This window comes from Sardina pilchardus, chromosome 1, assembly GCF_963854185.1.
Source record: "Sardina pilchardus chromosome 1, fSarPil1.1, whole genome shotgun sequence".
NCBI classification, from domain to species: Eukaryota; Metazoa; Chordata; class Actinopteri; order Clupeiformes; family Clupeidae; genus Sardina; species Sardina pilchardus.
In genome coordinates this window covers 10,511,521-10,534,926 of record NC_084994.1, presented here as the reverse complement: position 1 = coordinate 10,534,926, position 23,406 = coordinate 10,511,521, and the positions used below count along the sequence as shown (strand labels likewise).

The 23,406-nt window shown below is 43.4% G+C and overlaps 1 protein-coding gene and 1 pseudogene across 1 annotated transcript in view; both read right to left on the bottom strand.

The window, feature by feature from the left end:
- Positions 1–23,406, bottom strand: part of LOC134076331 (zinc finger protein 850-like) — a 769,162-nt pseudogene that overhangs the window by 81,857 nt on the left and 663,899 nt on the right.
- Positions 11,773–23,406, bottom strand: part of LOC134079999 (microtubule-associated serine/threonine-protein kinase 1-like) — an 81,239-nt gene continuing 69,605 nt past the window's right edge. The window contains 9 exon segments of the mRNA XM_062536217.1: positions 11,773–14,443; positions 18,029–18,265; positions 18,326–18,456; positions 19,842–19,981; positions 20,472–20,608; positions 20,891–21,013; positions 21,411–21,640; positions 23,160–23,237; positions 23,240–23,404. Coding sequence (XP_062392201.1) covers positions 12,632–14,443; positions 18,029–18,265; positions 18,326–18,456; positions 19,842–19,981; positions 20,472–20,608; positions 20,891–21,013; positions 21,411–21,640; positions 23,160–23,237; positions 23,240–23,404 — 3,053 coding nt within the window. The 3' untranslated portion in view covers positions 11,773–12,631.

Genomic DNA, 23,406 nt, shown 5'->3' with positions numbered 1-23,406 from the left:
CTGCAAATAGAATCGATATCACAAACATGAAGCAGGAAAGCTATCTTGGTTGGTTACCCTCTTACCCAATCATTTTCCATTTCACACCTCCTACCTACCCCCACTCAACCTCCTCTGGGGCAATTTCACACCTCCTCCCTACCCCCACTCAACATTCTCTGGGGCAATTTTACACCTCCTCTCCACCCCCCACCTCAACCTCCTCTGGTGCAATTTCACACCTCCTACCTACCCCCACTCAACATTCTCTGGGGCAATTTCACACCTCCTACCTACCCCCACTCAACCTCCTCTGGGACAATTTCACACCTCCTACCTACCCCCACTCAACCTTTTCTAGGGCAATTTCACACCTCCTACCTACCCCCACTTGACCTCCTCTGGGGCAAGTTCAGTCTTGACTGTGTCTACATGAGGACCATCAAATGTGTAAACAGTGCTCACTCATGTAAAAGCTTCTCCCATAACTCAAGTCCACTTGCACTCCAAAAGGTTGGTGAATTCTGAGCGCAGTCTGTACTAGCTGTATTCAGGTGGTGTCCTTTGTGGTGTCCAAAACAAGGCTACAGGGTACACTGACTAGCATTACAGGTAGTGTGTTATCAACCCCCACTGGTAAATCCATAGAACACAACAGTCCTGTGGTTTGAGCACCTGTAGCTCATGTTGGTCTGAATAAGGCAAATTGTATCATAACCTTGTCAGGTTACCAAAGTCTGATTTGACATTTATCTAATCTTCAAAAAGGCCCCAACAACTCAAACCAATTTTGTTTCCTGTTTAGTTTAGATAAGTGCAATTAGGTTCAGTTACTTAGTTAGATTCAGGTTGAAAATGTTCACAATGGAAAAAGAAACAACACAAAGAAAAACACAAAATAAAATACTTTCAACGGTCACACATACAACATATGAAGCTCTTTAAAAAATGTAAAGGTTCACCTTCAATAACATGGCAACAAAATAATGTTTCAAACAGCACATTGGTTGTGAGGTAATGCCCAATACAGTAGGTTCCTGGGCTCAACTTGCTCAATTTGATTGCAGGGCTTTTTGAAATGCAAGTAGACTACAATTAAAAGGTTCTGCGCAACCGTTTGGTCGACGGTAATGCGTTCAGCTTAACTCAACCTGAATGAGCCTTCCCTACCACTTGGTTTAGTTGAGCTATGCTAAACAAATCCTCTAGATGGCATTGCGTCTTTGAGCTGTATGCTTTCCCAGTACTCTTTTAAACATGAATTGAGGCCGAGAAAATTTGATCGTCACATGAGGACTGATTTTAACAAAATTTTCCAAGGTACGAATACTTTTTTGACACATTATCATTTCAGATGTGTTATTGAACATAATTATGCAACTTAATGCAAAAAAATAACTCTTATAACAGTCAAATACATTTTTAAAGACGTGCTCTACCAAATGGTTGAAATGTCATTTTATGCTTTGATCGAGCTCTACCAAATGGTTGAAATGTCATTTTATGACATTTATCAAGATTAATCAAACCCGGCTTGGTAGAACTGAGAAAAGAGTCAAATCCTTCAAAGACGAAGACAAGGCCTCTTCTTAGCACTCCAAAAACACACAATGGAAAAGACTAGCAAGTTTGCAGGGAGCTTCAAGTGTGCGTTACTAACAACCATGCCTCCTTTCTGTGTAACTGTCGTCAGTTGGATAACTGCTCCCTTTTGAAAAAGCAATGAATGCACCACCACCATTCTCCCATATGGGCATTTTCAAATAAATTGAATTATACGTGTAATCGTTTGTTTAAAAACGTGGAACAATAAACATTGCACAAAATCATGAAGATAACATTTAACCATTTAGCAAACTCAAAGCAATGTCTTTATTTTTGGAATGAATACTTTCATAGCAAGAGTACATTTTTATGTTCTGACTACAACAATTTAGTGTAATGACTGTTAAGAATGGAAACGAGACTACCAACAAATGTAGATGTTTATTTGAAACTAGCAACCTAATAGGTAAGAAATCATAATATCAACACTGTGGGATGGTTTTAGTTTTCTGCACTCACATGTTTAGTTTGGCACAGTGATGCTTTAAACTTACAAAAGGAAATATTGGAGCTTTCTTTGTTCATTACCCACAACCTGTTCCTACTCTCCCCATCTTTAATTTCACACCTCCACTCCACCCCCTCCCACCCTCCTTTGTGGAGAGTCTGCAGGTGACCACGCCCACTTGATGCCCTATCATTCTAATTAGCATCATAAATACTCCAGTCACTGATTGGTCAGTTGATCCTAATGGGTCAGAGAGAAAAAGCATTTTATAAACACCAGAGTGGTCAGATTTCTGAGCTCTCATGTTGAGAGGTGGGCAAGAGGACGCTCTAAGCATAGAACATATATAGTTTGTTAGTCTTTGCTTTTTCATCCATCAGTTGATATAATATTGGACTGGAATTTTTCACATATCACAGAACTAGAGTCAGTCATGTCAGGATTTACTGAACCAACACCGCTGCCTATGCCAGTGAAGGAGATAAAAGAAGAAGAATTTGATGATTTCCTTCCAGAATACCTGTTTGGTGTTCAAAAAGTGGAAGAAAACCCTGGACTGGATCAAGACTGCAAGACCGAAAAACATACATCATCAACTTTTGACTGCAAAAAGGAAAAGTCTCCACTGATGGAAATTTACCAGGAGGAAGTTATTCAGAAAGACTCTGCTCCTACAGGCAAGTTCCTATTTTTTTTTTATTTGTATTGTTTACATATTGTCAAAACATAATATTAATACTGTACTTGTTTTTCAATATGTTTCCCCATTTTTCTTCTGCTATAATCAACACAGACGAGAGGAGACATACTGAGGTTAAGGGACATCATTGTACTGACTGTGGAAAAGTCTTCTGTAAGATGAGTCTTCTTAAGTCACACCGGAGGATCCACACTGGAGAAAAGCCATATCAGTGCACCACATGTAGGAAGAGTTTCAGGATCAACTCGGAACTCATTGCCCATCAGCGCATACACACAGGAGAAAAACCATACAAGTGCTCAGACTGTGGGAAGGCCTTTCGTTTCAGGCATATACTAACGGAACACTGTAGGATCCACACGGGAGAAAAACCATACAAGTGCTCAGACTGTGGAAAGGCCTTTAGTCAGGGGTCTAATCTAAAGGATCACCAGAAGATCCACACAGGAGAAAAGCCTTCTCAGTGTACTACATGTGGGAAGAATTTCAAGACCAACTGGGAACTCACTGTCCATCAGCGCACACACACGGGAGAAAAACCATACAAGTGCTCTGACTGTGGAAAGGCCTTTAGCCAATGGTCTCATCTAAATAAACACCAGAGGATCCACACAGGAGAAAAGCCTTATCAGTGTACTACATGTGGTAAGAGTTTCAAGACCAGGTCAGAGCTTGTCATCCATCAGCGCACTCATACAGGAGGAAAGCCATATCAGTGCTCTGTCTGTGGAAAGGCCTTTAGTCAAAGGTGTTCTTTAATGAAACACCAGAAAGATCACAAATGATAAAAGCCTCATCATTGTTCTGACTGGAAAGACCTTTAGTTAAATGTGTAGTCTAATGGAATACCAAGAGTAAAACCATATCATTACTGTGGGAAGAGTTTCAGTAGGATCTGAACTCTTAAGGTCCATCAGAAAGTACACAATAGAGCTAAACATTAACAATACTGAATTTACAGAAAAGGTATTTTTTTCATGTAATGAAAATCAAGTTTTTCCAAAACATGCGTGTGTGCGTTAACACAAGTATGTGAACATGTACATGCCGTACAAAACTCTTTTCAAACTGAACATGAAAATTGCTTTCCTAGTAACTGAGTGTCTGCATTTTATTCTACCACTGTCACTGTTCTGAAAAAAAAACACTGCATGCTGTTTTTATGAATCTATGTTTATTTGTTTATATACAATTGTTTGTTCAGATGGACATCTGAAAGTGGATCATTACCTCCGGCAAGGAGGTTATGTTTTCATTGGGGTTTGTTTGTTTGTCTGTCTGTCTGTTTGTTTGCAAGATAACTCAAAAAGTTATGGATAGATTTCAATTACATTTTCAGGGAAGGTCTGAATTGACCAAAGGAAGAAACAATTATTTTTGGGAGTGATCCATCGGGATTCCGTTGGCGTTTATGTATTTAGCTTAGTGGTGTAATGGCATGATATGGCCACGTGGTGGCGTTCTGAATAGTTTAGGTTCAAATGTATGACAACCTAGGAAGAACAATGCAGGCGGAGGTAGCTGCGCTCTCTGAGTGCTTTTCTAGTTAATATACTGTAAGTGGTATACAGTACTTGCTCCATAGATTTGTACTCATTACCGAAAAGATAAACACACCTAGGCACATAATAAATGCACATACAAATAGAAGAGATGACTGCAAATAGAATTGATATCACAAACATGAAGCAGGAAAGTTGCAGCAGGAAAGCTGTCTTGGTTGGTTACCTTCTTACCCAATCATTTTCCAATTCACACCTCCTACCTACCCCCACTCAACCTCCTCTGGGGCAATTTCACACCTCCTACCTACCCCCACTCAACCTCCTCTGGGGCAATTTCAGTCTTGACTGTGTCTACATGAGGACCATCAACAGCCTTCTCCGTAACAATAACAACAAATATATATTTGAAAACTAGAAGATCTAAGTTTTAAAATCCTGCTGTATCACAGCCCCTCAGGAAGTAGCCTACAGGTGCTCCATCACGATGAGTTGTTCTGCACAAGCACACAAGCACAAGCAAAATAATTATATACTAATCAAAAGACAGAGCTGGTCACAGTGCTTATAGACCTGTTAACATTTCCTGGGGAGATGTAACAGAAGGTAATGTCGACAACACTGCTTGAGCTCCCATGTTTATAAAAAGTAACGTTTCGACCCTTGGGTCTTCCTCAGGCAAATTAACCAATACTCTAACTAAGGTTATGTCTGTGGTCTCCAAACGTTCACAAAGAGTGGACCTCCAGAGATCGCCAGGGTCATTGATGAACTGATAGATCGCACCATTATAGCGCTCATACTATGCTAGACACTACCGTTGACAACACACTGATATTTCATGACATAATCGGACACATGAGCTTATATAACGCGAGGACATTAACAATATACGTCTGAACAAATAAATACATGGTATGAAATCATCACTTACTGCGACATTTCACCAAAAGCCTCGTTTGTATCTGGACAAACCTACGATGCTAAGATAGCCATAATGATACCTTAAAACCAGCGTCAGTATTGTAACAACTACGCCACAACATCCCACATAAACGTGATAAATTAGACCCATAAAAAATAGATTACACTTCTTACCTTGGGTTAATGAATAGTGAGGAAAAACCATTGTTTTGAGTCCATAACGCGTGGACTGTGGTCAATCTTCTTCTTCTTCATATGGCGGTTGACATACTGTGCTCAATAGTGCCACATCCTATATACCTGTACATAGTGGCCAAAAAGAGGAAAGGGGTGCACGATGAAATACCATCGCCGTGAGATTATTAAAGGGGACGTATTATACCTCTTTTTAAACAAGTTTAGAATTGGTCTCTCCCAAATTGAGCCGTTTCTTGGCTGGCCACGCCTCCGGCTGCGTGTATTGATTACGCTGCTCGTTTCACAGGTGAAAATGACTACTAACAGAGCCGGTGTACCATGTTATCTTGTGATCAGTTCAGATTGTGATATTTGCATAAAATCACTGAATATTCAACAAGAACCCTCCCTACTTGTTAACAGCGCTCTGCTCTGCCTCCGCCCCTCGAGTGCTGGAGATTCACATTTTCAGGAAGCTGCAGTGAGCGAGATAATTGGGAATAAAGATCTTGCCAAAAACATGCCGACATCACCGATTCATGCAGGTGTGCTTAAGCATAATCCACACAAGATGCTCTAGAAAAAGAAATTGTTCAAGTAAAACAACAAGGCTTTGTTGGATTTCGAGCATGAGTCTCGCGTGGGCAAAATGGTCCAAGAGCTGCATCTTTACCACTGCACTACGGTAAACGCTGATAAACTGAGAGCTAGCGTAGCTTATTATACTGAAATCATGACGTCCACGTTAAGTGGGATGGCTCATGACATGAGCAAACACAGGAATGCAAGCCTTAAATAATAGATTTATGTCATAGGCTACAGTAACAACAAACGGGCATGACCTCATTCCAGACGTTGTTCATTTTGAGGGACAGAAACACGTTATCTAATGCAAAAAACATGATCACTGGGCCTCGAACTGCTCATTAAAACGTCAAGATTTGTAACTGTATGCCCTTACTCAATTGCGCCACAAATCTGCTGAACTGAAGTTAGGATATTTATGGTCTTCCCAATAAATGAATAGCTATATGTTATGTTGTGACAATGTTTGTCAGCCGATCAATATTTAAGTATAGCCTACGTTCATTAGCAATACATCTGAAGAATGTTTTGCAACAGGCTACGAGCAGCATAGCCTTTTAAAAATCTGTTCGAGATAAGCATGTGACATTCTGTGAGATGATTCACAATTTAACAATGAAATTATCACGTTTTTGCCTTACTTGTTCATTTTACCCCAAAAACAGAATAAAGTGGTAGGGATCATGCCTGTTTGTAGGCTAGTTGAAGCAAGATGAGCCTACTTTAGGCTATATTTCGAGACTTGCATGCCCATGTTAAATTGTGATATCACCAGTTAACATAGGCGTATATTTCTCACAGTATGTTAACCTGTGTTAACTTTGCCAAAGCCCAATAAATTGTTAAAAATCACCTGGATTTTCTAGCAGCTCGTAGTGTAGGGGTATAAGCCACTCTTGATGGGATGTTTTTGTCTACGACATCCACGGTTCGAATCCAGCCATCGCTGGGTAGCTAGGCTACATTGTTTCATTTCATTTTTTGCTATTAGCATAGCATGTGTCGTATTTGTGTGATTAATGCTTAGACGAACATGTATTAGACATAAACTGGTGATGCTTTCAGCCATATGCTATCCATTATTTTCTCTCACTTGCAAGCATTTTGTGAAAATACAAACTCTGAGGGGCGGAGGCAGAGCAGAACGCGTTTAAGAAGTAGGCAGGGCCTTTTTGAATATTCACTGATGTTATGCAAATATCACCAGTTAACATAAAAACCAGTCAAACTAGAACACCGGCATCCAACCACATATGTTAGACCCTGGTGGTAGGGTTGGTCTATGCAAATTCCCTTAGTATTGCATCAGAATAAGGGAGCAATCCAAATGCTCACAGCAGCATACTATTCTTGACACAAAAGTCTTTCTACTGATCTACAGAAAACGGATGGATGGGTTTTTTTCACGCTTGGAGTGTTTATAAGAACAGTAGAGGCCTAAATATGAACACAAAGGCCCGCAAAAAGTGAGTTTTGCATAATATGTCCCCTTTAAGGTTTTACTAAATGTAGTCTTTCACCTCTAAGACGTTTGGAAGTTGAGCAATGGCCATGTCTACATGAGGATTAAATGTGTAAACACTGCTCATTCACTTGGAAGTTGAGCAATGGCCTTGTCTACATGAGGATTAAATGTGTAAACACTGCTCATTGCCTCATTCACTTGGATTTTTTCCCAATAATTCGTCTGGTTTCCATTCTAAACAGTCATTACATATATTTGTATCAAAACCAACATTGTCAAACGGTTTCAGTTTTCTGAACTCACATGTTTACAGATAAACACAGGATTCTCTAAACAAAACACACTTTAAAAAGTTGATTCTCTAAACATACAGACTAAAAAAAAGTGTATTCCTTTAGATAAAGTGCGGAAGCTTTTTCTCCATTTAAAATTGATTTATTTTCATTATGAAAGAAACAACACAGTGAGGCGATAGAAAATGCCATTTGCAGTTTGTTTGAACTGGAAATCGCGTTGCCAGGACAACGTGACATTTTAACTTACCACTCTATTGTCGTAGACGCTAGTGTAACGCTAGCTTTGAAAAGGCGGAGCGCTGAACTTGGTTCAACTTTCAACACGCAACGTGAGCGTGTTAAATTGTCACTTACGTTGGCGGGTTATTGCAGAGTAGACAGCGCTTCTTCTTTGTTTTCCTTGGCGGTTATGCAAACTTATAGTGCTTTACCGCCATCTACTGAATGGGAGAGAGACCTTCTCAAAAGGTCCTAACGGATTCCAATCAGATTTTGGAGCCAAACTCTTACAGGATTCCAATAGCAGGAATCCTATAGGATTGACATATAAAATTCCAAAAACTGAATGGAATCCAAAGAAACAGAGAGAGGGAAAGAAAATGCACTGTAGAAACAGTGGCCCTCATTTATCAACAGAGCATAGAAACCAGCGCATATCTGAGCGCAGAAATCATCTTACGACAGGGCTCACGTGTGATTCATCAAACTTTCGTATCACTCCAATTCCAGCGTAAGAATGAACGTTTGTTGATAAATGTGGCGGCTGGAAACAAGCGTGATTTAAATATCACGCCCCTATATTATGCTCATTTTAATGGCCTCGCCCCTAGAATTTACGACAAAGAGAAAGTAATCATCGCCTATGGCTATTCTAAGCCATGAAATGTGTCAATATAATATGCTTCATTACAGAAAATAGGCTGCACATGTTCAGGAAAGGTGTTATATGTACGAGATAGTCCATCAATTCAACTTTCTAATGCACCGCCGATTTACTGCTGCGCGATGCATGCCGTGTGTGTGTGTGTGTGTGTGAGAGAGTGTGTGTGGGGTGTGTGTGTGTGTGTGTGTGTGTGTGTGTGTGTGTGTGTGTGTGTGTGTGTGTGTGTGTGAAATTGAAAGATTCAAGATCAGTTTCCATAGGTCCTGTAATACTTTTTATTCCACACTGAAACAACATCTCAAGGTGCCAGAGAAAACATACTTAACATTAAAATTAAATCAAATAAAACATTTAGACTAAATAATAATAATAATAATAATAATAATAACAATCATAATATGAACTATATGAATAGCAATAATAATAACAGTAATAATACAAAGGTAACATAATTATAGATAACAATTATACTTATAGGTTGTTTTTCCTCTTGCCTATTTACAATCAACATGTAGTCCATCTCCTGGACTGACCCAACAGTTCTCAAAGCAGTCGATAGACTGGAAATAGGTCCATTAACAAATAACAACAATAACAACAACAACAACAACAACAATATCAACAACATAAGAATTTAACATAACATATAAAGTGCATCTTACCATAAATAATTTTGAATGATATTGAGAATGGTCTACAACAATAGTATGCCTTCAGCATAAATAGATCATTACAAAAAAAAAGAAGAGTTTTCTGATTTCCTGTTAGGCTATAATAAAGCCAGCCTTATCTCTCCAAATCGACACTGCTACGTATGGTTAATATTACATCACCCACTGGTCAACACACTTTACCCTCCAGAAAGAACAATGACGTATAGGCTATTCTTATTATAAAACGTTTACATAAAGCTTTGTTGTTGTTTTTCACATTTTACTGTAAGTCACTATAACAGTCGGACGAAGCGGAACGGCGGGAACGGGGTGTTTTCCCTCCGTGATATTACAGTTGTTACTATGGAGATGTACCCAAGCACGGTAGCTATAGGGTGAATGAAAGAGGCTATAAGTGCGAGCTGTAGGCTACTCAAAACTGCCCAGGAAGTTAAAGTCGCTATAGGCTACTCGAAACTTTTCCCAGGAAGTTAAAGTCGATATAGGCTACTCTAAACTTTTCCCAGGGAGTTAAAGTCGCTATAGGCTACTCAAAACTGTTCCTAGGAAGTTAAAGTCGCTATAGGCTACTCAAAACTGCCCAGGAAGTTAAAGTCGCTATAGGCTACTCAAAACTGTGCCCAGGGAGTTAAAGTCGCTATAGGCTACTCAAAACTGTGCCCAGGAAGTTAAAGTCGCTATAGGCTACTCAAAACTTTTCCCAGGAAGTTAAAGTCGCTATAGGCTACTTGAAACTTTTCCCAGGAAGTTAAAGTCACTCCGGGCTGATGATGCTGGAATAGAGTGGAGGGGAGGAGCTCTAAACGCCTCAAATATCAAACCTCTGGAGATGGGAATTGCATAGCCTCTCCTCCACCCCCCCACTGGACTGAACTGATATCTGTATATGTATATATATATATATATATATATATATATATATATATAGTGAGAGAGAGTGAGAGTGACGGAGAGAGAGAGAGGGAGAGAGAGAGAGACAGTGAGAGAGTGAATGAGAGAGAGAAAGAGAGAAAAACAGAGAGAGAGAGAGAGAGAAAGTGAATAAGAGAGGGAGCTAGAGCGAGTGACATGTATCTGACTAGGGTGTTCCACAACAATTATACTGGAGTCTGCACTGAGCTTGTACTGTGCTGTCCTGACGCGTTTGGAGCACAATTCAACGACATCGTGGCAGTCATGGTGTCTGACTACCACTACTACACCAAGGTCAAGGTCAAGGTCAAGGTCAAGGTTATTATCCCACGGGAGGGAAATGTGTGTGGTCATTCATTGCGACCCTAGTCACAACATACCCTCCAAGACATTTACACCACAAACAAGAAGACTTTGACAACATTTTGGGAAAGATTCTTGAGTCTTTTGACTATTCAGGCTTTACACAAAAGACTCGCTTGGCTATCACCGGACCAAGCTCAATCTTTTGAGACTGAACAGTGGTCTGGGGAGTCTGCACTGTACTTCTACTGCACAAGAAGCGCGATCAACTGGGCATAGTTCAAATTGCTCTGTACACTCGGATAGTCCTTCAACCAATCAGACCAATGATCCTGGTGCGCTGGATTTATGGAAGTCCTGCAATTGGTCCCCGCAAATTTGTGACGGAAGCAGGGGAGATAAACATGCAGCTTTACAGCCTGAGCAGCAAGGGCAAAATCCAATCACCGGCAGATCGGGGCGGGTTTACCCAGTTCATCAAAAGTTAAAATCTTTCCCAAATCTTGTCAAAGTCTTCTGGTGTCAGGATGGCTTAAGCTTATCGCATGATGAGACACAGTCTGTTAGGCACTAAAGCCCATCTCAGAGGCTGTCAAGAAAATCAAATGCGTTGACTGGCATCAGTGATGAAGTGTGCATTTATCCAGGCCATAGTGTTGGGGGAGGGCTGTGGAAGCCAAAACATCAGAGAGTGAATTTTAGAATATGTTTTTTTTTTTTTTTTTTTTTTTTTTAAACCCTGCTTTCAAGGAGCCACGTGGAATGTATACAGCTTAAAGCCCATCGGCTCGGCACGGGCAGAGCAGCACTGCCCTGTCACGCATGCATCTGTGTTCACCACCGGGGGGCGCCAGACCCATGCTCACAACACTCACACAAACCTCCTTTCCATGAGACCCTCACAGGAGTCCAGCCCTCTGTATGTGTGTGTGTGTGTGTGTGTGTGTGTGTGTGTGTGTGTGTGTGTGTGTGTGTGTGTGTGTGTGTGTGTGTGTGTGTGCGCGCGCGCATGTGGGTACAGGCAAGTATGTGTGTGTGTGTGTGTGTGTGTGTGTGTGTCTGTGTCTGTGTCTGTGTCTGTGTCTGTGTGTGTGTGTGTGTGTGTGTGTAAGCAAGTGTGTGTGTCTTTGTCTGTGTGTGGGGGGGGGTATATGTCGGTGCAGGTGAAGGTGACACCTGATGACTGTGTGTGTGTGTGTGTGTGTAAGCAAGTGTGTGTGTGTGTGTGTGTGTGTGCGTAAGCAAGTATGTGTGTCTTTGTCTGTATGTGTACGTGTGGGGAGTGCATGTAGGTGCAGGTGACACCTGATGACTGTGTGTGTGTGTGTGTGTGTGTGTGTGTGTGTGTGTGTGTGTGTGTGTGTGTGTTTGGTCAAACCCCTGCAGTGGGAAGGGAAAGCCGGGCCCCAGTTCCTACAGCGGACACATGGCCTTATGGCTGAATGATGGTCTCTGTTAGACATCGTCAGACTATTAGCGCATTACTGTCATCTGTGATCATACTCCACATGCTGCCCAGGAAGAGTGTGCGTCGCCATACTCTTTAGGAGAGAGTGTTCCATACTCTGAGTCTTTAGGAGAGAGTGTTTCACACTCTGACTCTGTAGGAGAGAGTGTTTCACACTCTGACTCTGTAGGAGAGAGTGTTTCACACTCTGAGTCTTTAGGAGAGAGTGTTTCACATCGACAGCAGGCAGGCCTGGGACCAACACTTCACGCATCTTCAGTCGGCTAGGAGTTTGGATTTTGGTCTTCACAGTTTTCAGCTTCAGGTGATTCTGTTAAAGCACTTCATTTGCATATCTACACACACACACACACACACACATACACACACACACAACCACACTCACTTACATACATACTTCACCTTCCTGGTGTGTACCGGTTAGATCAGGTGTGTATGTGACAGATTTCAACTTTAAAAAGGACAGCCCTAAATCACCATGGCAACCGAATCATATTCTAGAGACAGAGCAAGAGAAAGAGAAAGAGAGAGAGAGAAAGAGAAAAAGAGAGAGAGAGTCTACATTTGCTTATATTTGTCTCATTAGTCCTCATGGTCAAGACCGTCTCAGCCAGAATGCTCCGGTAAGTTCTAACTCATGACATGAAGGTTTCCTTAAGGTTCTAAACTGATGACCCCCAACGCATCGATCCCTCGGCAGTCTTTACCCATCAGGCCGTGGGCTTTGGAATGCTGGGGCTTTTAGCCGACTGAGGTTGAGGAGGAGGAGGAGGAGGAGGAGAGACAAGCCCTGGTGAGGCGGCTACTGTGAGTCCGGGCCTACTTCTTGCCTCAGCCTCAGGCTTTCCTGCTGGGCCTGCCTGCTTCCCCTCACTGGTCTTGGGGCTCTCCCGGTCCCTGGTCCCCTCTTGGGCCTGGCTCTTGGGAGTGACGGGAGGAGGAGCTGAAGGAGTATGAGGAGCTGGGGAGGAGGCCATCTTGGCTGTTGGCTGTTGTGCAGAGCCGCCGCTGCGGTCGCCTGGGGAGACGGGCCGTGATTGGATGGAGATGGGAGTGTGCGTGGCGGTGGGGGAGGGGCTTGGAGTCGGGGACGGCGAATGTTCCTCCACCACCTCCAACAGTCGCTTCTCTTCCCAGTCAAGGGTGCCCCGGAAACAGTTCACTGCCAGGCCCTTCTCCTGACGCATCTTCCCCAGGACGGGGGCCTGGACCTGGGCTGGGCCCACGGCGAGCAGTCCCTTCACAGGACCAGCTATGGAGCCTCTCAGCCTGGGGTCTGGAAGCCTAGTAGTGGGGGTGTCCAGGCCATTCTTTTTCAGAACTCCCTCACCTACACCAGGCGCTTTGGAGATTCTAGAAGGTTCTGAGACAATAGCAGGTGCGGAACCCTGGCCTGCAGAACTCTTCGCCTGTGGAAGGGCCTGTGCGACCACCTTAGAACTCCCTGGAATGTCCTTTCCATCAGGTTTAGCCTGAACTCGATCTAACTGAGGCTGCAGCTGCTTGGCCGTTTTCTCTGGCTGGCTCTGCTTGCCGGAGGAGGCTGGGAGGAATTTGGCGCCACATCCAGGATCTGTTGCGACTGCCACGCTGCCAAGAATTCTGGGATCTGTCGTTTTTGCAGCAGTCGGAGACAGAGACGCGCTGGCAGGTCGGACGGCCTCGGATTCAGGGGTAGCAGCACCAGAGCTTAAGGACGCTTTTGCTGTCGAGGGGTCGCTGAGTTTGCACTGGGCGGGAAAACCTGTGGTCTCAGTGTTGGACATGGTGGTGGTTTTGGATGTTGATGTGGTTCCAGGGGGTTCGCCCGTTCCTCCGTCCCCCAACGCGGGCCTACCGTCTGCGGGCTTGCGGTCGCCTCCAGCCCGGGCGTCTGCGGACGAAGCTCCAGACGGGGTGGTCCTCTCCAGCTTGGCCACCGACCGGCCCAGCGTGGCGTCCCAGGATCTCTCTCTCTCTCGGTCTCTGTCCCTTCTTCCCCTCTCCCTCTCTCGCTCCCTCTCTCGCTCCCTCTCTCGCTCCCGGAACAGCACCTCTCGGCTCAGCGGGGACTCCTGGCGGCCCAGCTTCCTCATCGGCTTCACGATGAGCACGCCCGTCTCCGGTAGCGACGACGGGGTCATCGGCGTCGTCTTCGGCGGAGGGGACGGCGGCGACGGGGGCACGCCCAGCGTCTCGGCCTCCGTTTCCGGAAGGCTCTGCAGGGGCGGCTCCCCGCACAGGAACCCGCCCTCTTTCCTGTAGTCGGCCAATCCGATGCCTCCGACGCCGCCGACGCCGCCGACGACGCCCAGCTCCAGGCTGTGCTTCCTGTGCGCCCCCGTTGCCGAGGGCGAGCCGGTCGTCATGGCGGAGCCCGAGGGCGGCGAGGAGGAGAGCGGCGAGGACGCCAGGCGCTCGGCCGACTGCACGCGCTTCAGCAGCGGCGACCGCGGGGGCTCGGCACTCTTGGGCCGCGGACGCACCATCACCGGGGACGACGAGGACGACGAACCCGGGTGCAGCTTCGCCGGTGGGAACGCCTGTGGGGTGATGGGGGGGGGGGGGGGGGGGTTCATCCCGGGTTATATAATATGATATAATATAATATAATCTATATAATATAATATATATGATGCACCTGGGTGGTGTGGCTGCTCCCCGGTTATGTAATATAATATAATATCATATAATATAATATAATCTATATAATGTAATATATATACTGTACCTGGGTGGTGTGGCTGCTCCCCGGTTATATAATATAGTATAATATAATATAATCTATATAATATAATATGATATATATACTGTACCTGGGTGGTGTGGCTGCTCCCCGGTTATATAATATAGTATAATATAATATAATCTATATAATGTAATATATATACTGTACCTGGGTGGTGTGGCTGCTCCCGGGTTATATAATGTAATATAATATAATATAATATAATATAATCTATATAATGTAATATATATACTGTACCTGGGTGGTGTGGCTGCTCCCCGGTTATATAATATAATATAATATAATATAATATAATATAATATAATCTATATAATGTAATATAATCTATATAATATAATATATATATATACTGTACCTGGGTGGTGTGGCTGCTCCCCGGTTATATAATATAATATAATATAATATAATATAATCTATATAATGTAATATATATACTGTACCTGGGTGGTGTGGCTGCTCCCCGGTTATATAATATAATATAATATAATATAATATAATCTATATAATGTAATATATATACTGTACCTGGGTGGTGTGGCTGCTCCCCGGTTATATAATATAATATAATATAATATAATATAATCTATATAATGTAATATACAGTGCCTATAGAAAGTTATCATACCCTTTTGAAATAGTTACTTTTTTTGTCTTACAGCCTGAAATCAAAACCCATTTAAAAAAAAATCTTTTCCAGTTTTATTGACAAATGTAGCTGTACAACATCAAAATAATGAAAAAAAAGTCAACAGTTCTGAAAATTAATAAAAAATTAAAAACTAGAATAACAGGGTTGGAAAAGTCATCATACCCCTGACTTAATACTTTGTCAAGCTTCCTTTTGCTTTCATTACAGCCATCAATCTGTTTGGATATGTCTCTATTATAGCTTTGCACACCTAGACAGGGGGATATTTGCCGAATTTTCTGTGCAGAATTGTTAAAATTTAGTCAAATTCTGTAGGGAATGGCGATGGACTGCTCTCTTCAAGTCAATCCACATATTTTCTATAGGATTTAAGTCAGGGCTCTGACTTTGCCACTCAAGGATATTCACCATCCTATCCTTAAGCCACTGCTTTGTTCTTTTGGTAGTATGTTTAGGATTTTTGTCGTGTTGGAAGGCGAATGACCTCCCCATCCTCAGCTGTTTAGGAGAGGGACGCAGGTTTTCCTCAAGAATTTTGGTGTACTTGGCAGCATCCGTTTTCCCCTCTATCCTGACCAATTGCCCAGTCCCCGCTGAAGAGAAACATCCCCAAAACATAATGTTGCCCCCACCATGCTTCACACTAGGTATGGTGTGTTTTGGGTGGTGTACTGTGTTGGTTTTCGCCAAACATTGCGCTTGGAGTTCAGTGCAAAAACACATCTGGAATATTCTGCTACCATGTGGAAAAAGCTTATACGGTCAGATGAGACTAAGATCGAACTTTTTGGAGACTAAGATTGAAGTTTTTGGACTGAGCTCCAGGCGCTAACCAAACACAGTATACACACCCAAACACACCCAAAACACACCATACCTACTTTGAAGCATGGTGGGGGCAACATTATGTTTTGGGGATGTTTCTCTTCAGCGGGGACTGGGCAATTGGTCAGGATAGAAGGGAAAATGGATGCTGCCAAGTACACCAAAATTCTTGAGGAAAACCTGCGTCCCTCTCCTAAACAGCTGAGGATGGGGAGGTCATTCGCCTTCCAACACGACAAAAATCCTAAACATACTGCCAAAAGAACAAAGCAGTGGCTTAAGGATAGGATGGTGAATATCCTTGAGTGGCAAAGTCAGAGCCCTGACTTAAATCCTATAGAAAATATGTGGATTGACTTGAAGAGAGCAGTCCATCGCCATTCCCTACAGAATTTGACTAAATTTTAACAATTCTGCACAGAAAATTCGGCAAATATCCCCCTGTCTAGGTGTGCAAAGCTATAATAGAGACATATCCAAACAGATTGATGGCTGTAATGAAAGCAAAAGGAAGCTTGACAAAGTATTAAGTCAGGGGTATGATGACTTTTCCAACCCTGTTATTCTAGTTTTTAATTTTTTATTAATTTTCAGAACTGTTGACTTTTTTTTCATTATTTTGATGTTGTACAGCTACATTTGTCAATAAAACTGGAAAAGATTTTTTTTAAAATGGGTTTTGATTTCAGGCTGTAAGACAAAAAAAGTAACTATTTCAAAAGGGTATGATAACTTTCTATAGGCACTGTATATACTGTACCTGGGTGGTGTGGCTGCTCCCCGGTTATATAATATAATATAATATAATATAATATAATATAATCTATATAATGTAATATATATACTGTACCTGGGTGGTGTGGCTGCTCCCCGGTTATATAATATAATATAATATAATATAATATAATATAATCTATATAATGTAATACATATACTGTACCTGGGTGGTGTGGCTGCTCCCCGGTTATATAATATAATATAATATAATATAATATAATCTATATAATGTAATATATATACTGTACCTGGGTGGTGTGGCTGCTCCCCGGTTATATAATATAATATAATATAATATAATATCATCTATATAATGTAATATATATACTGTACCTGGGTGGTGTGGCTGCTCCCCGGTTATATAATATAATATAATATAATATAATATAATCTATATAATGTAATATATATACTGTACCTGGGTGGTGTGGCTGCTCCCCGGTTATATAATATAATATAATATAATATAATATAATATAATCTATATAATGTAATATATATACTGTACCTGGGTGGTGTGGCTGCTCCCCGGTTATATAATATAATATAATATAATATAATATAATCTATATAATGTAATATATATACTGTACCTGGGTGGTGTGGCTGCTCCCCGGTTATATAATATAATATAATATAATATAATATAATATAATCTATATAATGTAATATATATACTGTACCTGGGTGGTGTGGCTGCTCCCCGGTTATATAATATAATATAATATAATATAATATCATCTATATAATGTAATATATATACTGTACCTGGGTGGTGTGGCTGCTCCCCGGTTATATAATATAATATAATATAATATAATATAATATAATATAATCTATATAATGTAATATATATACTGTACCTGGGTGGTGTGGCTGCTCCCCGGTTATATAATATAATATAATATAATATAATATCATCTATATAATGTAATATATATACTGTACCTGGGTGGTGTGGCTGCTCCCCGGTTATATAATATAATATAATATAATATAATATAATATAATCTCTATAATGTAATATATATACTGTACCTGGGTGGTGTGGCTGCTCCCCGGTTATATAATATAATATAATATAATATAATATAATATAATCTCTATAATGTAATATATATACTGTACCTGGGTGGTGTGGCTGCTCCCGGGCACGTGGTGTCCAGGCAGCGGTGGGGTGGCGCCCCCTGGTGGCGGAGGGGGGGAGCCGGAGGAGGACGGCGGGCAGGAGGCCTGGGGGGGCGAGGGCGTGTGGGCGAGCGGCGAGAGCGGGATGTTGCCCGCCGACTTACAGCGCGCCGAGCGGTACTGGCGGTGGAGTTTGGGCGAGAGGCCGTGCAGCGAGGAGGGGCGCATGTGACGACCCTGCTGGGACGCCGCGGCGGAGGCGGGACCGGGGGGCTGGACGCCAACGCCGATGCCAACGCCAGCGCCGCCGGGCCCCGGGGGCTGATGGGAGATCACGGAGGAGGAGGAGGAGCAGGAGGAGGAGGAAGAGGACGGGGCGGGAGAGTTGGGCGTGCTGGAGGCTGGGGAGGTGCTCAGAGAGGAGATGCCTGAGAGAGGAGGAGGAGGAGGAGAGAGAGAGGGATGGAGGGAGGAAGGGAGGGAGAGAGAGAGAGGGAGAGAAACAGAAGGAGGGAGGGATAGAGGGAGGGAGGGAGAGGAAAAGAGGGAGGAAGAGAGGGAGAGAGAGGGATGGAGGAAGAGAGGGAGGGAGAGAGGAACCGAGGAAGAGAGGGATAGAGGGAGAGGGAGGAAGGGATGGAGGAAGAAAGAGAGGGAGGGAGAGAGAGAGATGGAGGGAGGAGGTGGGTGGAACAGAGAGGAAGGGAGAAAGGAGGAGAGGGAAAGAGACAGAGAAATGGAGGAATAAAGGTAGTAGAGAGAGGACAAAAGGATAGAGAGAGAGAGAGAGAGAGAGATAATAGAGTGTGAGAGAGAAAGCAGATAAAAAGGTGGAGTTGACAATGATAGTTTATGAGGAGAGAGAGGGAAGAATAGAGAGATGGAAAGAGAGGATGGAAGTGGGAGAGAGAGAGAAGAATAGAGAGATGGAAAGAGTGGATGGAAGTAGAAGAGAAGAGAAGAATAGAGAGATGGAAAGAGAGGATGGAAGTGGAAGAGAGGAGAGGAGAAGAATAGAGAGATGGAAAGAGAGGATGGAAGAGAGTAGAGAGGGAAGAATAGAGAGATTAAAGAGAGGATGGAAGTGGAAGAGAAGAGAAGAATAGAGGGATGGAAAGAGAGGATGGAAGTGGAAGAGAGGAGAGAGGGAAGAATAGAGATGGAAAGAGAGGATGGAAGTGGAAGAGAGGAAGAGAGAGGGAAAACAGAGCAGAAAACAGAGAAGCAGAGATAATTATAGTTTATAAGTATAAGGCTTGAAACCTATTTGAAAGCCATTTGAAAGAGTGTGTGTGTGGTATGTGTGTGTGCGTGTGTGTGTGTGTGTTAGTCTATGTCTGTGTGTGTATGTGTGTCTGTGTGTGTGTTTACCCTGTGCCAGTCCGTGTGTGTGTGTGTGTGTGTGTGTGTGTGTGTGTACGTTTACCCTGTGCCAGTCCGTGTGTGTGTGGGTGTGTGTGTATGCGTGTATGTATGTCTATGTGTGTGTGTGTGTGTGTGTGTGTGTGTGTGTGTGTGTGTGTGTGTGTGTGTGTGTGTGTGTGTGTTTACCCTGTGCCAGTCCGTGTGTGTGTGTGTGTGTGTGTGTGTGTCTATATCTGTGTGTGTGTGTGTGTGTGTGTCTATATCTGTGTGTGTGTGGGTGTGTGTGTGTGTGTGTGTGTATGTGTGTGTGTGTGTGTGTGTGTGTGTGTGTGTGCGTGTGTGTGTGTGTGTGTGTGGTATGTGTGTGTGTGTATGTGTGTGTGTGTGTGCGTGTGTGTGTGTGTGTGTGTGTGTGTGTGTGTGTGTGTGTGTGTGTGTGTGCGTTTACCCTGTGCCAGTGCGTGCGTGGGCGAGGCGGGCAGGCTCTCGCTGGAGGAGAGGGAGCGGGTGAGGGAGGACAGGCTGCGGCTGGTGTGCAGCAGGTTGCACTGCTTGGTGATCTTACGGAACAGAGAGCTCCGCTTCTTACTGCCAGCGCCCGCGGAACACACGGAACAAAAAGAACAAGAGAGAGAACGTGAGTGGAGAAGTGAGCTGAACTGAATTATGTTGAGCTGCATTGAGTTGAATCGAGTTGAACTACTAGGCTGAAGTTCATTTCAATTTAATGAAATGAATAAATAAACTCAGTTTAGTAGAGTTGAACTCAGTTGTGTTGAATTGAGTTGAAGTGAGTTGATTGGAGTTTAATTGAACTGAATTGAGTTGAATTGAGTTGAACTGAAGTGAGTTGAACTGAAGTGAGTTGAATTGAGTTGATCTGAGTCGATTGGAGTTTAATTTAACTGAATTGAGTTGAATTGAGTTGAACTGAAGTGAGTTGAATTGAGTTGATCTGAGTTGATCTGAGTTGATTGGAGTTTAATTTAACTGAATTGAGTGGAATTGAACTGAGATGAACTGAGTTGAACTGAATTGAATTGGGTTTAATCGAGTCTAATCGAGTGGCGCCTCACACCTGTCCTGTCCCTCCTTGCCCGGAGTCTTCTTACTCCTGCGCGCCATCTTGGACTGCTGGTTGGCACGGCGGGCAGGGCCGATCTTGATGGACGTGTTCTCAAAGGGGGTGGTTGTCACGGTGACTTTATTGCCACTCTGGAAAAATATAACATTTAAAGAATCAACAACTCTCATCTGTTTCAATATGCAAAAAGACTTGTATGATTTTATTGTTATTATTGCTATTATGATTTTACATAATGCTTTTATTCTGACAACAAAAAACTATTAAGCATGTGTTAAAATGGTTGAATTTATAATGCAGTTAAATGAATTATGCTGAAGTATGCTAAAATATGCAGAAATGAGGCTCAGACATAAAGTTGTCTCCCCTAGGTTTAACTACAGTAGTTGGTGCAATCCAAATGCACCCCTCACCTTCAAAATGAGCTCCACCACTTCCGTGTGGACCAATCCGTGGACAGACTCCCCGTTCACATGGGTGATGAGGTCACCGGCACAAAGCCCCGCCTCTTGGGCGGGGCCACCGTCCTCTACGTGCTGTGATTGGACAAGACAACAGTGAGTAGAATGACCACGTTACGCATTCATCTTAAGACGGCTGCAGGCGAATCCCACTACTGCCTCTATGACACAAGACCCTTGACCCAAATGTCCCTTTGGCTCCTCTCTCTCTCTCTCTCTCTCTCTCTCTCTCTCTCTCTCTCTCTCTCTCTCTCTCTCTCTCTCTCTCTCTCTCTCTCTCTCTCTCTCTCTCTCTCTCTCTATCTCTCTGTCTCTCTGTCTCTCTCTCTCTCTCTCTCTCTCTCTCTCTCTCTCTCTCCCTCTCTCCCCCTCCATCCTTCTCTCTCTCTCTCTCTCTCTCCCTCTCTCCCCCTCCATCCCTCTCTCTCTCTCTCTCTCTCTCTCTCTCTCTCTCTCTCTCTCTCTCTCTCACCCAGACGATGTGGTGGACGCTGTAGACGTCGGTGTCGCCCATGTAGACGCGTATGGCGCGGAGCGTGAAGCCGTATCTCTTGCCCGAGCGCTGGATGGTGATTGGCGAGCGCAGGAGAGTGACAGCGGGGCAGAAGTCCCGGCAGGGGGAGGAGTCACGCGACGAGGGGTTGGACGAGAGCGAGCGGGGAGACATGGGACTGGCCAATGGGGAGCTTCCGTGCTGTTCCACTGAGAGAGAGAGGGAGAAAGAAAGAGAGAGAGAGAGAGAGAGAGAGAGAGAGAGAGAGAGAGAGAGAGAGAGAGAGAGAGAGAGAGAGAGAGAGAGAGAGAGAGAGATGAGTTAATTTGTGAAATTGCCTGTGTTAAGTGCATGGTGTGCTTTGAAGCCATGTAAATTACAATTCTGTTCAGCAATTTTGATTATTCAGCAATTGAAAACGATGCAGTTAAAGCCTATCTTACACTGAGCTCACCTACAGGTGCACTCACCACTTAGCTTGTCTATCTGCGCACTTAACACAGGTGATTTCACTTATCACATCTTCGATCTTCCTGGCTGAAGTGTGTGTTAATTAAAATCAGCTTGTTTAGGGAGTGAATGGACCAAACACATGATAGGATTTTTACATTCTGAAGCCGGGGTTCCCATCACCGCCTGTAGAGGGTGCCAAATCCCACAACACACTAGTCCATCCACCTAGGCCAGAGATTTAGATTTCGCCCTGCAGCTCAGGCTGGAAAACCCGCACATCAATCTCTCCTGCTTCCTACCATCCACCAGTAAAGCAACAACTTTTTAACAAGACAGAATCACTGACCACTGATCTTTTTAAATCTGTTTTTATGTATTTATTATTCATTTAACATGAGCAGCGATTCATCAGTGTGAGAGATTCAGGACCATGGACAGCAGAGGACAAGGCACAAGCACCCACATGAACTTGATCATTAGTGGCCTACAATACGCTATATGCAGGAAAGGCTTTCCGGTGGAGCCAGGTGTGTTTGAGCCTGCCGCTATTGGTAATGCAATTAGTGTCTACACGGACCCGGTTGGATGCTGCACCTGGGAATCAGCACGTTATGACAAAGAAAGATTTATACGTGTTGAAATTGTTATTATTAGTTAAACAAGATATTCCGTGTCAGAGTGGAAGATTTAACGAGCATAATATAACAGAAGATGCAGAACAGTTTAATTTCCACCGGAAATAAATGAGTGTACAGGAAGAGCCTTTTGTGCACCTAGGCTATAGATACTCTCCTCACACCTGGCTACAACTAAAATTCCCCTCTTCTGTGGGATAATAAAATTGACTTGACTTGACTTGACTCTCCACTTGTACATGTATTTCATCTTAATACAAAATCAATAAACTGAACAGAACTACGTGGTCATAGGCAATCTCCTTTTAGTCTAGGCTGTCTGTTTTAAGAACTGGCTAGAGACAATAGATGGAAATGAGCCCATATTCTTGCCCGTTTAAAGTACAGTAATTTTCTGTGTATTGTGTATAAGTCACGGGACAGTGTTTTATGCAAGTTAAAAGAAACCATATTAATACCATATTAACTGCCCCCGTGTATTAACCTCATAGCTGAAGGCATTTTGTTAAATCAATGTATAAGCCACGGCTTATAGTTGGGACATTACGGTACTCTTGTCTAACAATTCAGGGACAATCAAACAAACAAACAAACAAATACAAAGGGAGTTAACTAATATTTTGGAAAATATCTGAAGTACCTGTCGGGATCATGACTGAGAGTGCGGTTGCCGAGGCGGACTTGATGACCTTGTTGCTAGGGCGGGAGCTGCGTCGGTCAGCGTCCCGGTGAGCTGCTGATGCCTCGCCCGACGCAGGACCAGGTCGTTGGTCGCCCGCGGCGCCAGGGGATCCGTGGAGACGGCGTCCTTGGTCACGGTCTCCTTGGCGACCACACCTGCCACCGCAGGACCCACTGATGGAGTCACATCCCCTGGCTTGGCTTCT